General features: G+C 36.5%; 2 protein-coding genes across 2 annotated transcripts; both read left to right on the forward strand.

Annotated features, from left to right (window-relative positions):
* The first annotated feature begins 7517 nt into the window (after positions 1-7517).
* On the forward strand, positions 7518-8480 carry LOC118241816 (trace amine-associated receptor 13c-like). Its single transcript, XM_035529047.1, has one exon. The coding sequence runs from the start codon at positions 7518-7520 to the stop codon at positions 8478-8480; it is 963 nt and encodes a 320-aa protein (XP_035384940.1).
* A 2325-nt stretch (positions 8481-10805) lies between these two features.
* LOC118241814 (trace amine-associated receptor 13c-like) lies at positions 10806-11774 on the forward strand. Its single transcript, XM_035529043.1, has one exon. The coding sequence runs from the start codon at positions 10806-10808 to the stop codon at positions 11772-11774; it is 969 nt and encodes a 322-aa protein (XP_035384936.1).
* The last annotated feature ends 5299 nt before the right edge of the window (positions 11775-17073 follow it).

Raw genomic sequence — 17073 nt, forward strand, 5'->3', positions numbered from 1 at the left:
TAATGCTAACCAATGACTTATGTGCTGATCAATGATCTATACAGTGATTTCCTCTCAAGATAGAATATTTAAAAGGGTTTAGAGAATGTGATTGCTGACACCTAGCTAGCTATTTTCTGTTTTATAAAAAACTAAAATGAAAAAAAAACTAAATTTGGGGAAAATAAGATATAAAAATATTTTTAAAAATGCAAAATTCTGAAATAATTTTAAAAAAATATGAATTCTAATAAATGTTACAGGAAAACAATTGAGATCTAAAAATTTAATATACAAAAACTTATGTAGCTTTTTAAGCTCCAGACAATTCCAGCTAAACATCAACATTGTTGTTGAATATCAGCTTTCATGACCATAATGACCTATAATAATGACATATAATAATGACAGTTCATGAATAGCAGTTCATTCCAAAAAATGTTTTAGTCTATGGCCAGTATCTCTCCTATTAAAAGAAATATTGATTTCAACCCATGACATCACACGAGTCATTTTGACTGGAGGGTGGGAGCAATTTCTGAGCCATACAAATATCAGCAAAGTAGCTGCTCAACCCATAATACATGTGATTGTGAGTTCAGGTTGTTAGAGCCTTATCATTCATGCTACTGCCTCTTCAGAAAAGAAAAAAATGAAAATCTGAATTTCATTTTTGAGCGCAATTTAAATGCGGTATTTCTGAATTTTACTGATGAATCTTAACCAAACAGATTACCACCTCGGCTATTCTTGTCCAGAGAGATCTGTATCTACTGCACTGTACGTGTTATCATATGTGTCTACAGCAGCTGTTGTTCTCCTGACAGTATGTGGGAACTTGCTCATCATCATCTCTGTGTGTCACTTCACGCAGCTCCACACACCAACTAACATGCTTATCCTCTCTCTGGCTGTGTCAGACTGTCTGATTGGAGTCTATGTGATCCCTACAGCATTAATTTGGATGATAGAATCATGTTGGATTTTTACTGCATTGTACCGTATATGTTTTACATTGATGACTTATTTTCTGACAGGAATGTCAATATATAATGTTGCTCTAATTGCTATTGATCGGTATTTTGCTCTCTCTTACCCTTTTCTGTACAAAACAGTCTCTCCCAGTGCAATGTGTATTGTAGTTTCATCTGTCTGGATATTATTATTTTTGTATAACATAGCACTTCAGTACTTCAATGGAGGTTTTGTTAATATTGTTGGTCCTGAAGACAATTTTTTGGTTTTGGACCAAGTCTGGTCTCTGGTTGATTTTTTCTTGACTTTTGTCATTCCACTTTCTGTAATAATCATATTCTATGTTCTAGTCTTTTTTATTGCCAAGAAACACGCCACTGCTATTAGAGAACTTAATAGTCACACCAGGACTCAGACCTCAAAGAACATGTCAGACTCAATGAAATCTGAGAGAAAAGCAGCCAAAGTTCTTGGCATTTTAGTGTCTGTTTTTTTGGCCTGTTTACTTCCATACTTTGTTTATACTGTTTTGGGTAATAATGAAAAAGATTCATTTCAGATAGTGTTGATGCTGGTTTATATTAATTCTTCCATTAATCCAGTGATTTATGCTTTGTTTTATCCATGGTTTAGGAGAGCTGTTAAATTAATTTTCACTCTTCAGATATTCAACACTGACTCTGCATTGATAAATGTTCTTTAATGAATTTGATGGTTGAATTTTGTGCATGAGTACTATTTTGTGTGTACTTATGTGAATTGATTACCATTATATTTACACCAGTTTAATTACCTACTCCAATTGCATCATTAGAAACAATTGAGCTTTAAAGGTTAATGAGTGAGAGGGAGAGTGTGAGTGAAAGAGTAAAATTATATTGTATGTTCTAGTCTTTTTTATTGCCAAGAAACATACCACTGCTATTAGAGATCTTAATAGTCACACCAGGACTCAGACCTCAAAGAACATGTCAGACTCAATGAAATCTGAGAGAAAAGCAACCAAAGTTCTTGGTATTTTAGTGTCTGTGTTTGTGGCCTGTTTATTTCTGTACTTTGCATCCAGTGTATCATGCAGTGCAGTAGAAATTGAAATAGAAATTAATTTCAGAAAGTGTTGATGTTGGTTTATCTTAATTCTTCCATTAATCCAGTGATTTATGCCTTGTTTTATCCATGGTTTAGGAGGTGTGTTAAACTAATTTTAACTCTTCAAATATTTAACACTGATTCTTCTCTGATAAATCTTCTTTATTATTATGCAGAATATTATATTTATATGATAAACACATTGCAAAGTGTCATTTGCCTACCTTACATTGTTATTCGTGTATGCTTACCCTGGTTACTGTCTTTACTACCTGCATTGTAGATTTACTCTATTGCCTGTTCTGTTCTGGATTTGTTTGCGTCTCGTTTGCTTTCTGGATTTGTACTTTCTGGATTTGTACCTGTTCTTTGACTACGCCTTTGGATTGCCCCTGTTTGTTATTAAAGTCCATTTTACTGCATTCAGGTCCATCTGTGCTCAACATATCTGGCACTTTGCTTCCCAGTAAAGGAGAGCCATATTAACCCACTGGGCTTTAAAGGTCCACCAGCAGGCCCCTTGAGCAAACCTAAACGCAATCTTTGTTAAAAAAAATTTCTCCTTCTCGATGAGGCATAGTTTCAGAGGATGTTTTGTTTTGAGCTGCATCCATTGAAGAACTCCTGATACACCAGTGCTCACCAACTGTTTTCTCAATAGAAACAAGCCATTTTAGTATCAGCATATGAATGAATAATGCAGAGCTGAGTCATGTTTAATTAAGACAATCTCAATATTGCAACAAAACCACAAAGCTATTTAACTGATTTAATGAAGAACACCACAAAAATACAACCTAAAGACATATTCTTTGCAACAAATATAAAAGTCTGTATCATTTTTAATTAGAGATACTACCAATAGTTAGATGCTTTAAATCAGCACAATAGGGCCATGCATTTTTAGTTTGTTGTACCGAAGTGTTATAAGGTAAAAAGACCCAACAAGCAACATGTTGTTGGAAATGTTATGAGTTGTGGTAGCTTCCAAAGCATGTGTTATTGGCCGGTGGCATAGATCAGCTACTTACAGCCTGCAAGAGCTTCTGCTTCTTATCTGTTTAACCCCCAACTGTACCAGTGCCCTCTAGCAGACCCTCTAGCAGACCCTGCATAATCAAATAAATCACTTGATGCCACTGAATATTCCTAAAATACAGTTCATCTATAACATTTCTTAAGACTAATATAAGTACCTGCTTACTGATTCTCAGGCCTCTATATGAACTGTTCACCAGAAATCCCACGCTGAATACATCCAGAGTTTTTTTTGGTAAATTTCCACAACACTCATGCCTGTCCTTTTAAATGGCCTTTTAAAACATGCTTCTGGTATAAAATAACTTCAGAATTTGTCAGAAAATTCAATTACCATCGAAGCAACTGAGTGACATGTTTAAAAATATAAAGAATGTTATTAAAGTTCATTATTTATTTGCTTACATCTGTATAAAAACATGTTTTTCTTTTCTACTCAACACAAAATACACAAGCCTTTAGTTACCACAAAATGCATGCTACTTACATAGCAGTGTTCCTGAATAGACAGCTAACACCCTCCTCTTTTAGATTCCATGGTTGCTGTTGGGCCATAAAGAGCTATTTTCTTTGAGTGACACTCGTTCACACCTATTGATTACCAAGGTGTTAGGGGGGAAGGGGGGGAGGGTATCAATTTACTACACAGGGGTTTTCGATGCATAATCGGCGTGCTTGGCAGCAGTTTCAACAAATAGAGGATGCTTAGATGAAAATGTCATGGCTGTTGTTGTTAGTGGATAATTTGATTGCCAATACTTTTGGACATCATGGAAAGGATGAGGCTAATTCTAGCTGAAGCTTCCATCTGATCTGGAAGCTGAGAGACTGTTCAATGGCTTCTGGCATGGATTAGAGACAATGTTTGTATCACAAATCACTGGATGTATCAATTCAATACTGGAGAAAAGTGTAATCCTTCTACAAAGTGTAAGTATAAATGAGTAATTATACTGTTTCTTGACAGTATTACAGCATTTACAGTTTTACAGTATTTACCCCATCTTAACCTTTTAGCCTAATATCAACAAAGCTACACTATAGATACCAAAAGGAAAAAGATGCACAGCCCCACAAAAACCAAACAAAGAAAGTTAGGGTGATGCTAGAGTGAGCTTGGGTGAGCTTCTCCCAGCAGGGTCCAAATATAGACCACAGCAATCACTTAAGGCAGAGCATAGCCAGTAACAAGTAGACAGCAAAACTCAAATTCCAAACTGGACCAGACGTGCACTGTATGTCAGGTTTCATAGCACAGATATGGAGTCGATTGTAGTTACACAGACTTGGTTTAACAATACAGGTGTAATCCAAAGACGTAGTTGCATAACAGGCAGAGCTCACAATCCAGAAAGCTGTAATCCAATTTACAAAAACCAATACAGAAGACTTCGCCTCAAATGTCTCTCCCTTTTGCTTGGCCTTACCAGATACAGCATGTGAAATAAGTATTAAACATGTCACCAATTTTCTAAGTAAATATATTTCTAAGGGTGCTATTGACATGAAATTCTCACCAGATGTCAGTAACAACCCATCCAGTCCACACATGCAAAGAAATCAAACCACAGATGTCCATAAATTACGTTATGTGTAATAATGAGAAATGACACAGGGAAAGAATATTGAACACGCTTACTGAAATTTATTTAATACTTTGTACAAAAGCTTTTGTTGCTGACGACAGCTTCAAGACGCCTCCTGTATGAAGAAACTAGTCGCATGCATTGTTCAGGGGTGATTTTGGCCCATTCTTCCACACAAACACTCTTCAAATCCTGTAGGTTCTTTGGGCTCCTTCCATGAACTCTGAACTTTAGTTCCTTCCATAGATTTTCAATTGGATTCAGGTGAGGTGATTTGCTGGGCCATTCTAGCAGCTTTATTTTCTTTCTCTGAAACCAATTGAGAGATTCCTTGGCTGTGTGTTTGGGATCATTGTCTTGCTGAAATGTCTGCCCTCATTTCATCTTTATCATCCTTGTAAATGGCAGCAGATTTTTATTAAGAATGTCTCGGTACATTTGTCCATTCATTCTTCCTTCAATTATATGAAGCGTGCCAGTGCCGTATGCTAAAAAACAGCCCCACACAATGATGTTCCCACCTCCAAACTTCACTGTTGGTATGGTGTTTTTGGGGTGATATGCAGTGCCTTTTGACCTTCAAACATGGTGTGTATTATGGCATCCAAAGAGTTCAATTTTGGTCTCATCTGACCAGACTATATTCTCCCAGTATTTCACAGGCTTGTCTAAATGTTGTTGAGCAAACCTTAAACGCACTTTAACATGCTTTTTCTTCAGCAATGGTGTCTTGTGTGGTGAGCTTGCATACAGGCCATGGAAGTTGAATGCATTACTTGTTGTTTTCTTGGAAACAATTGTACCTGTTGATTCCAGGTTTTTCTGTAGCTCTCCAGAGGTGGTCCTTGGCTCTTGGACAACTCTTATGATAATTATTTTCACTCTTCCATCTGAAATCTTGTGGGGAGCACCTGGTTGTGGCCTGTTGAAATGATGAAATTATGTTCTTTCCACTTCCGGATTATGGCCCCAACGGTGCTCACTTGAACCTTCAGTAGTCTAGAAATTCTTCTGTAACCAATGCCATCAGTATGTTTTGTAACAATAAGGTTGGGAAGGTCTTGAGAGAGCTTACTGGTTTTACCCATCATGAGATGTTTCTTATGTGGAACCTTGGTAATGAGAAACCTTTTTATAGGCCATCAGTTGAACCAGCTGATATTAATTTGCACTAAGTGGCAGGATTGCTTTCTAATTACTCATATATTTCAGATGGTGTCATGACTTTCCATGGTTTTTTGCACCTCTCTTTGTTAATGTGTTCAATACTTTTTTCCCTGTGTCATTTCTCATTATTACACATAACAATTTATGGACATCTATGGTTTGATTTCTTTGCATGTGTGGATTGGATGGGTTGTTACCAACATCAAGTGAGAATTTCATGGCAATAGCACCTTTAGAAATATATTTAATTAGAAAATTAGTGACATATTCAATACTTATTTCACTCGCTGTAAGTTTGACGGGGGGGGGGGGGGTACTGTCACATCTTCAACAAGGATGCAACACATGAAGGAATACAATACCCATAAAACTCTCATTTGTTCTAAGTCCCCTGATTATTAGTGTCAACTGTGTCTCATTTTCCATTGTCTGTTTCCATATTTAAGCCTGTTTCATTCATTCAGTCAATGCAAAGTCTCGTTTACCTAGTCATCTGATTCCAAGCCATTATCTCAATTATATTTACTCAGTCTTCCTGGTTCCTTGACTTATGCTTGTTCACATAGATTTTGTTCTCTTGCCTGTCCCTTTGTTGATTTTTGTACATTGGATTACAGTTTTATGGACTGCAAACTGTCTGATTTGCGACTATGTCGCATGTCTTATTAAACCAAGAATGTTTTACTGCAGTCAACTCTGCTCTTTGCTACAAAACACCATATACAGTGCGCTCCTGCTCCAGTTCAGGATTTGCGTCTTGCTGTCTACCTTGTTACCGGCTTTGCCCTGCCTTAAGTGTTTGCTGTAGCCTATGGAAGGACCCTGCTGGGAGAAGATGGAAGCTTGCCCAAGTTCACTCTAGCATCCCATTAGCTTTGTGTAATTTTCCCTCAGTGTACAATTTGTTTGTTTGGTTTTTGTGGTCTTTTGGCTGTGCATACATTGCCTCTTGTTATCTGTAGTTAGCCTGTGTATTTTGCATGTCTAGGTTTGTATGTAAGCATACACTGGGTCCCACTCATGTTGCCCTGTATTCTGTCTGTAGTTAGAGTTAGAGTTAATGTACATGTTCTAGTGTGTGTTTATGTAAAATGAAACTAAGGAGCGGAACCAGGGAGTGCAGGAAAACGGACAACATGGAAACCATGACAACAGGGATGCCAGGATGGCAGCCACTCCTGACACTGTTTCATAAAAAAAAGGAAATTAAAAAATGGAACTGGGGGGGGGGGGGGGGGTAAAATCAGAATATTAAAAAAATGCAGAATTATGAAATCATTTGGAAACAAAAGCTGTAATAAATGTTACAGGAATACAAATGAAATCTAAGGATTTCATATTCAAACACTTCACTTTTTAAACTCTGGACAAGTCCAGCTGAACATCAACACTGTTGTCATAGTGGCTATAACAACCTACGTAAGATTTCAGTCTATGACCAGTATGTTTTCTATTGAAATAGATATTGATGATTTCAAGCCATGACATCACAAGATTGTTTCATAGTGGAGGGTGGGAGCAGTTTCTGAGAGGTACAAATATCAGCAAATTGGCTGTGATTGTGAATTCAGGTTGTTAGAGTCTCACCCTTCATGCTACTGTCTCTACAGAAAAGAAAAAAAAATGAAGTTCTGAATTTTATTTTTGAGCTCAATTTAAATGCGGTATTTGTGAAACTTACTAATGAATCTTAACCAAACGGATTACCACCTCAGCTATTCTTGTCCAGGTAGATCTGCATCTACTTCACTGTACGTGTTATCATATGTGTCTACAGCAGCTGTTGTTCTCCTGACAGTATGTGGGAACTTGCTCATCATCATCTCTGTGTGTCACTTCACGCAGCTCCACACACCAACTAACATGCTCATCCTCTCTCTAGCTGTGTCAGACTGTCTGCTTGGAGTCTATGTGATCCCTACCGCATTAATTTGGATGATTGAATCATGTTGGATTTTTACTGCATCTTACCGTATATGTTTTACATTCATGTCTTTTTTTCTGACAGGAATGTCAATATTTAATATTGCCCTTATTGCTGTTGATCGGTATTTTGCTCTCTCTAAGCCTTTTCTATACAGCAAAACAGTCTCTCCCAGCAAAATGTGTATTGCAGTTTTATCTGTCTGGGTTTTATTATTTTTTTATAGTATAGCACTTCACTACTTCAATGGAGGTTTTGTAAGTTATGATGGTCCTGAAGACTACTTTTTGGTTTTGGACCAAGTCTGGTCTCTGATTGATCTTTTCTTGACTTTTGTTTTTCCACTTTCTGTAATAATTATATTCTATACTCAAGTGTTTTTTATTGCCAAGAAACACGCCACTGTTATTAGAGAACTTAATAGTCACACCAGGACTCAGACCTCAAAGAACATGGCAGACAAATCTGAGAGAAAAGCAGCCAAAGTTCTTGGCATTTTAGTGTCTGTGTTTGTGGCCTGTTTGCTTCCATACTTTGTTTATTCTGTTTTGGGTAATAATGAAAAAGATTCATTACAGAAAGTGTTGGTGTTGGTTTATATTAACTCTTCCATTAATCCAGTGATTTATGCTTTGTTTTACCCATGGTTTAGGAGAGCTGTTAAATTAATTTTCACTCTTCAGATATTCAACACTGATTCTGCATTGATGAATGTTCTTTAATTAATTTGATCATTGTATTTTGTGCATGAGTACTTTAGGTTTGTGAGTTGAATACCATTTCATTTACACCAGTTTAATTACCTACTCAAAACAATGAGCTTGAAAAGCAAGAGTGAGAGTACAAGAATGTGTGTGCTTGTGTGAGTGCAAACAAATGGAGTGAGAATTGTTGATTCTGATTGTTTCACTAAAACCATCAATACCTGCCAATAAGGAACATCAATGGAAAGCATATAGCAAATGTAATATGGTCTATGCACCACAAATGTAATATGGTCTATGCACTTTATCAAATGTAATATGGTCTATGCACCACAGCTTGGACTGTACTGAAACAGGATACATTGGTTGGTGTCAGAAGAAAGTCATACTCAAAATAACCATTTTTGGCTTTGGATATCAAAATCAGGTAACTTTCTTGATGAGAATCAGAATGTTTTATTTTCCCAAATATATTATACATTACATTACATTATACATTGATCATTGCATGTGTGACATACTAGACTAACTGAACAGTTCACTAGGTTATTGGTCTATAGAAACAGAATAAAAACGAAATGTATAACTAAAATCTACATATATGATAAAATTTGAGAATATTTAAAAATTGATTTATAATAAATTGTAAAGAGTAAATATTCAACCAGCAATACATGTGGGTTTTATATATAAGAAGATTCCAGGATGCATCTGCAGTTTACTGAATTAAAAGATGTACTTTTACCTCTTAGAACTTGAGAAGCACTTTGCTTGCGCAGTTGGTGAAGGACCTCTGAAACCTCTTCTTTCTCTCAAAACTTGTGTACTTTACTGCAATGCTATTTGTGTGTGTGTGTGTGTGTGTGTGTGTGTGTGTGTGTTTGTGGGTGTGGGTGGGTGAGTTTATAATAAAATATATATTATGGGGGACATTTAGTAAATAAATATGAAAAATGTGAGAATACAGAATAAAACATAAATATGGAATGGAATGGCTACAAAGCTGCCCCAACCCTAATCTCCTTTATTAACTATTCTGTGATGCTTAAATTGGCTACAACACAGCTCATAAACATCCAGTTCTGATCATTTCATAATATGCCATAACTAAGCCATAGTGTTGTAGATAGGCACTAATAATAACAAACTACCTTCGGTACTACTATGTAATTAAGATTAAAATACCTGGTAGAATAAGATAACTTTTTGGATAGAATTAAGATGTTGTTACACCCTCTCTCCCCTATGGATACAAAGGAGGGCCTCAAAATCATGTAAAGTGTAGAATATCATGACCTCACTGTAAAACATCATTACTTCAGTGTAACACATCATGATTTCAGTGTAAATCATCACTTTAGTGTAACACATCATGATCTCAGTGTATAACATGATGACCTCAGTGTATAAGATCATTATTTCGGTGTATAAAATCATAACTTCAGTGTATATCATCATGGCCTCAGTGTATAACATCATTACTTCGGTGTATAACTTCATGATCTCAGTGTATAACATCATTACTTGGATGTATAACTTCATGATCTCAGTGTATAACATCATTACTTCAGTGTAGCACATCGTGACCTCACTGTATAACATCACTTCAGTGTAACACATCATGATCTCAGTATATAACATGATGACCTCAGTGTATAACATCCTTAATTCAGTATAACACATCATTATTTCAGTGGCTAATCATCAAAAACAGGTTTATTCTGATTATTCTCATCTTTGATTTTTGGGGGGATGTATATATTATTTATTTGAATTAATTAAATTTTTTATACATTTTTTATGCTTTGCCAGCGAGTGTCATATTGCATCCTCATCACCCAACTTGCTCCAGTGCCCTTCTTCACCAGTGTCTTAACCCCATCACATCCACAAGCTCCTCAATCACATCCACCTGCTCCTCCATCACATGCAACAGGTCCTCTATCACATCCACCTGCTCCTCAATCACACCCACCAGCTCCACCATCACATGCACCTTCTCTTCCATCACATCCACTAGCTCTCCTGCCATATCCACCTGTTTTTAATCCTGATCTCAATATAACCATCATTTGTTTTTAACATGAGTTACCTATGGGCTCCTCGCAGACCAGGGAAGAACCCATGACATCACATGATTCTTTCAGCCTGGAGGGTGGGAGCAGTTTCTGAGAGGTACAAATATCAGCATAACTAGCTGCTCAACCCATAACACATGTGATTGTGAGTTCAAGTTGTTAGAGCCTTACCCTTCATGCTACTGTCTCTATAGAAAAGAAAAAAATGAAGATCTGAATTTTTATTTTGAACACAATTTAAATGCTGTATTCATGATCCTTACTGATGAATCTTAACCAAACAGATTACTGTTACTGGTTTTCCTGTCCAGAGAGATCAGTATCTTCTGCACTGAATGTGTTATTGTATATGTCTACAGCAGCTGTTGTTCTTCTAACAGTGTGTGGGAACCTGCTCATCATCATCTCTGTGTGTCACTTCACGCAGCTCCACACACCAACTAACATGCTCATCCTCTCTCTGGCTGTGTCAGACTGTCTCATCGGTGTTTTTGTGATCCCTACAGCATTAATTTGGATGATTGAATCATGTTGGATATTTACTGCATTGTACCGTGTTTGTTTTACATTCATTTCCTGCTTTCTCTCAACTACATCAATATTTAATGTTGCTCTGATTGCTGTTGATCGGTATTTTGCTCTCTCTAAGCCGTTTCTGTACAACAAAACAGTCTCCCTCAGCGCAATGTGTATTACAGTTGTATCAGTCTGGATTGTATTGTTTATTTATAATATAGCACTTCAGTACTTCAATGGGACCTTTGGAAGTCTTGTAACATGTCCTGGATACAACTTTTTTATCTGGTCTCTGGTCGATCTTGTGTTGACTTTTGTTTTCCCACTTGCTGTAATAGTTATATTGTATGGTCAAGTGTTTTTTATTGCCAAGAAACATGCCACTGGTATTAGAGAGCTTAATAGTCAGACTAGTACTCAGACCTCAAAGAACATGTCAAACTCAATGAAATCTGAGAGAAAAGCAGCCAAAGTGCTTGGTATTTTAGTGTCTGTGTTTTTGGCCTGTTTACTTCCATACTTTGTTTATTGTGTATTAGGTAATGTCATAGAAATGGAAGAAAAATCATTTCAGAAGGTGTTGATGCTAGTTTATTTTAATTCAACAATCAATCCAGTGATTTATGCCTTATTTTATCCATGGTTTAGGAGATCTGTTAAACTGATATTAACTCTTCAGATATTCTTAACTGATTCTACACTGATAAACATTCTTTGATTGTTTTTACAATTGTCACAGTGCTTGATGTTTTCAGGGCTTATTTTAATCAATTCAGTCAATGCAAAGTCATTTACCTAGTCATCTGATTCCAAGCCATTGTCTCTATTACATTTACTCTGTCTTCCTGGTTTCTTGATTTATACCTGTTCACCTAGATTTTGTTCTGTTGCCTGTCTCTATGTTGGATTTTGTTCATTGGATTACAGCTTTATGGACTGCGAACTATGTCTGATTTGCGACTATGTCTTTGGATTATACATGTCTTATTAAACCAAGAATGTTTTACTGCAGTCAACTCTGCTCTTTGCTACAAAACACCATATACAGTGCGCTCCTGCTCCAGTTCAGGATTTGAGTCTTGCTGTCTACCTTGTTACCGGCTTTGCCCTGCCTTAAGTGTTTGCTGTAGCCTATGGAAGGACCCTGCTGGGAGAAGATGGAAGCTTGCCCAAGTTCACTCTAGCATCCCATTAGCTTTGTGTAATTTTCCCTCAGTGTACAATTTGTTTGTTTGGTTTTTGTGGTCTTTTGGCTGTGAATACATTGCCTCTTGTTATCTGTAGTTAGCTTGTGTATTGTGCATGTCTAGGTTTGTATGTAAGAATACACTGGGTCTCACTCATGTTGCCCTGTATTCTGTCTGTAGTTAGAGTTAGAGTTAATGTACATGTTCTAGTGTGTGTCTATGTACATAGTACATGTGTCTATGTACATAGTTACTGATTGTAGAAAGTGGTGCATGTTTATTTGGGGTTGGGATTATTGTCTGTTAATTGTCAGGGAGTTAGTGTATGACTGTATTTTATTTTTGTCTTGTGGAGAGTAGGTAGAGGTGGTGACTTGTGTATTGTGAGTTTTGTTTAGGTTGGCAATGAAGCCACTCCTAAAGCTATCTATGTTCACAGTACTTTATTCAACACAGCAAGTTCCATCTCACCTGCTGGTCCTTTATGTAGACATTCCACTATCAGCTACAAGTCTTTTATTACATCGCTGTCTCCCATAGGCTATCCACTTTACAGTGAATTATTTGCAAAATTCAGATGCTTTGTAAACTCCAGGGAACCATTACAGTAATATGCTACTGATAACTATATGGCTGCTGTGAAGTTCTGCTATTCTATGTGAGAAGGTTCAGAATGTTTGTATATAAGAAATGTTTTCAAATTACATTACTATTTTATTATTATTAATATTAGTTTTCTTTGAAAATTCAAATATTGATGAATCATAAAAAGTAGTTAACTCTAGTCTAGAACTTTTGTTGAGGTTTAAATTAATACTGGTAAGTAAAAAATAGGTTCACTGTTTTCTGTTTGTAACAATTCCCATAGGAACAGGCGAGAGGCAGAATGCATGTGCAGGGGGTGGTTTGTTAACAAGGGAAATACAAACACTGAGGGTAGAACAAACTGAGGCAAAATGATACACAAGCTAAGCATTGGTGACAACAGTACAGGGAGCATAATATAGACATGACAGAAGAACCATGAGTTACCAAAATAACCAACAACCTAGAAGACAAAACACAGGGCTTAAATAACCAAGACAATCAGGCAGAGAACAGACTCATGTGAACATGGAAACAGGGAGAACCAAAACACAGACTGGAATAAAGTAACAGATAAGGGGCGGAGAAAACGAAACTAAGGAGCGGAACCAGGGAGTGCAGGAAAACAGACAACATGGAAACCATGACAACAGGGACGCCAGGATGGCAGCCACTCCTGACACTGTTTCATAAAAAAAGGAAATTAAAAAATGGAACTTGGGGGTGCAGAAATAAAATCAGAATATTAAAAAAATGCAGAATTATGAAATCATTTTGGAAAAAAATTGTAATAAATGTTGCAGGAATACAAATGAACTTTAATAATTTCATATTTAAAGACTTAACTTTTTAAACTCCAGATAAGTCGAGCTGAACATCAGCACTGTTGCTGAATATCAGTCACAGTGGCTATAATGACCTACGTAAGATAACTGTTCATTCAAAGAAATGTTTGTTTCAGTCTTTGACCAGTAGCTTTTCTATTAAAAGAGATATTGATGATTTCAACCCATGACATCACAAGATTGTTTCATACTGGAGGGTGGGAGCAGTTTCTGAGAGGTACAATATCAGCAAACTAGCTGCTCAACCCATAACACATGTGATTGTGAGTTCAGGTTGTTAGAGTCTTCCCTTTTTTACTGCATTGTACCGTATATGTTTTACATTCATGTATTTTTTTCTGACAGGAATGTCAATATTTAATATTGCCCTTATTGCTGTTGATCGGTATTTTGCTCTCTCTAAGCCTTTTCTATACAGCAAAACAGTCTCTCCCAGCAAAATGTGTATTGTAGTTTTATCTGTCTGGATTGTATTATTTTTTTATAATATAGCACTTCACTACTTCAATTGAGGTTTTGTAAGTTATGATGGTCCTGAAGACTACTTTTTCATTTTGGACCAAGTCTGGTCTCTGATCGATCTTTTCTTGACTTTTGTTTTTACACTTTCTGTAATAATTATATTCTATGTTCAAGTGTTTTTTATTGCCAAGAAACACGCCACTACTATTAGAGAGCTTAATAGTCACACCAGGACTCAGACCTCAAAGAACATGTCAGACTCAATGAAATCTGAGAGAAAAGCAGCCAAAGTTCTTGGCATTTTAGTGTCTGTGTTTGTGGCCTGTTTACTTCCATACTTTGTTTATTCTGTTTTGGGTAATAATGAAAAAGATTCATTACAGAAAGTGTTGGTGTTGGTTTATATTAACTCTTCCATTAATCCAGTGATTTATGCTTTGTTTTACCCATGGTTTAGGAGAGCTGTTAAATTAATTTTCACTCTTCAGATATTCAACACTGATTCTGCATTGATGAATGTTCTTTAATTAATTTGATCATTGTATTTTGTGCATGAGTACTTTAGGTTTGTGAGTTGAATACCATTTCATTTACACCAGTTTAATTACCTACTCAAAAAAATGAGCTTGAAAAGCAAGAGTGAGAGTGCAAGAATGTGTGTGCTTGTGTGAGTGCAAACAAATGGAGTGAGAATTGTTGATTCTGATTGTTTCACTAAAACCATCAATACCTGCCAATAAGGAACATCAATGGAAAGCATATAGCAAATGTAATATGGTCTATGCACCACAAATGTAATATGGTCTATGCACTTTATCAAATGTAATATGGTCTATGCACCACAGCTTGGACTGTACTGAAACAGGATACATTGGTTGGTGTCAGAAGAAAGTCATACTCAAAATAACTTCATTTTTGGCTTTGGATATCAAAATCAGGTAACTTTCTTGATGAGAATCAGAATGTTTTATTTTCCCAAATATATTATACATTACATTACATTATACATTGGTCATTGCATGTGTGACATTCTAGACTAACTGAACAGTTCACTAGGTTATTGGTCTATAGAAACGGAATAAAAATGAAATGTATAACTAAAATATGCATATATGATCAAATTTAAGAATATTTAAAAATTGATTTATAATCAATTGTAAAGAGTAAATATTCAACCAGCAAAACATGTGGGTTTTATATATAAGAAGATTCCAGGATGCATCTGCAGTTTACTGAATTAAAAGATGTACTTTTACCTCTTAGAACTTGAGAAGCACTTTGCTTGCGCAGTTGGTGAAGGACCTCTGAAACCTCTTCTTTCTCTCAAAACTTGTGTACTTTACTACAATGTTATTTGTGTGTGTGTGTGTGTGTGTGTGTGTGTGTGTGTGTGTGTGTGTGTGTGTGGGTGTGGGTGGGTGAGTTTATAATAAAATATATATTATGGGGGACATTTAGTAAATAAATATGAAAAATGTGAGAATACAGAATAAAACATAAATATGGAATGGAATGGCTACAAAGCTGCCCCAACCCTAATCTCCTTTATTAACTACTCTGTGATGCTTAAATTGGCTACAACACAGCTCATAAACATCCAGTTCTGATCATTTCATAATATGCCATAACTAAGCCATAGTGTTGTAGATAGGCACTAATAATAACAAACTACCTTCGGTACTACTATGTAATTAAGATTAAATACTTGGTAGAATAAGATAACTTTTTGGATAGAATTAAGATGTTGTTACACCCTCTCTCCCCCATGGATACAAAGGAGGGCCTCAAAATCATGTAATTGTGTAGAACATCATGACCTCACTGTAAAACATCATTACTTCAGTGTATAAAATCATCACTTCAGTGTATAACATCACTTCAGTGTAACACATCATGATTTCAGTGTAAATCATCACTTTAGTGTAACACATCATGATCTCAGTGTATAACATGATGACCTCAGTGTATAAGATCATTATTTCGGTGTATAAAATCATAACGTCAGTGTATATCATCATGGCCTCAGTGTATAACATCATTACTTCGGTGTATAACTTCATGATCTCAGTGTATAACATCATTACTTCAATGTATAACTTCACGATCTCAGTGTATAACATCATTACTTCAGTGTAGCACATCATGACCTCACTGTATAACATCACTTCAGTGTAACACATCATGATCTCAGTATATAACATGATGACCTCAGTGTATGACATCCTTAATTCAGTGTAACACATCATTATTTCAGTGGCTAATCATCAAAATCAGGTTTATTCTGATTATTCTCATCTTTGATTTTTGGGGGGATGTGTATATTATTTATTTGAATTAATTTAATTTTTTATACTTTTTTATGCTTTGCCAGCGAGTGTCATATCCTTATCACCCAACTTGCTTCAGTGCCCTTCTTCACCAGTGTCTTAACCCCATCACATCCACAAGCTCCTCAATCACATCCACCAGCTCCTCCATCACATTCATCAGGTCCTCCATCACATCCACCTGCTCCTCCATCACATTCATCAGGTCCTCCATCACATCCACCTGCTCCTCCATCACATTTACCAGATCCACCATCACATCCACCTGCTCCTCCATCACATGCAACAGGTCCTCCATCACATCCACCTGCTCCTCAATCACACCCACCAGCTTCTCCATCACATGCACCTTCTCTTCCATCACATCCACTAGCTCTCCTGCCATATCCACCTGTTTTTAATCCTGATCTCACTATAACCATCATTTGTTTTTAACATGAGTTACCTATGGGCTCCTCGCAGACCAGGGAAGAACCCATGACATCACATGATTCTTTCAGCCTGGAGGGTGGGAGCAGTTTCTGAGAGGTACAAATATCAGCATAACTAGCTGCTCAACCCATAACACATGTGATTGTGAGTTCAAGTTGTTAGAGCCTTACCCTTCATGC

The sequence above is a fragment of the Electrophorus electricus genome, chromosome 8 (assembly GCF_013358815.1).
Source record: "Electrophorus electricus isolate fEleEle1 chromosome 8, fEleEle1.pri, whole genome shotgun sequence".
In the NCBI taxonomy this organism is placed as follows: Eukaryota; Metazoa; Chordata; class Actinopteri; order Gymnotiformes; family Gymnotidae; genus Electrophorus; species Electrophorus electricus.

Excerpts from the sequence above, each read along its gene's own strand:
- LOC118241816 (XM_035529047.1), top strand. The coding sequence starts at position 7,518 with ATGAATCTTAACCAAACGGATTACCACCTCAGCTATTCTTGTCCAGGT.
- LOC118241814 (XM_035529043.1), top strand. The coding sequence starts at position 10,806 with ATGAATCTTAACCAAACAGATTACTGTTACTGGTTTTCCTGTCCAGAG.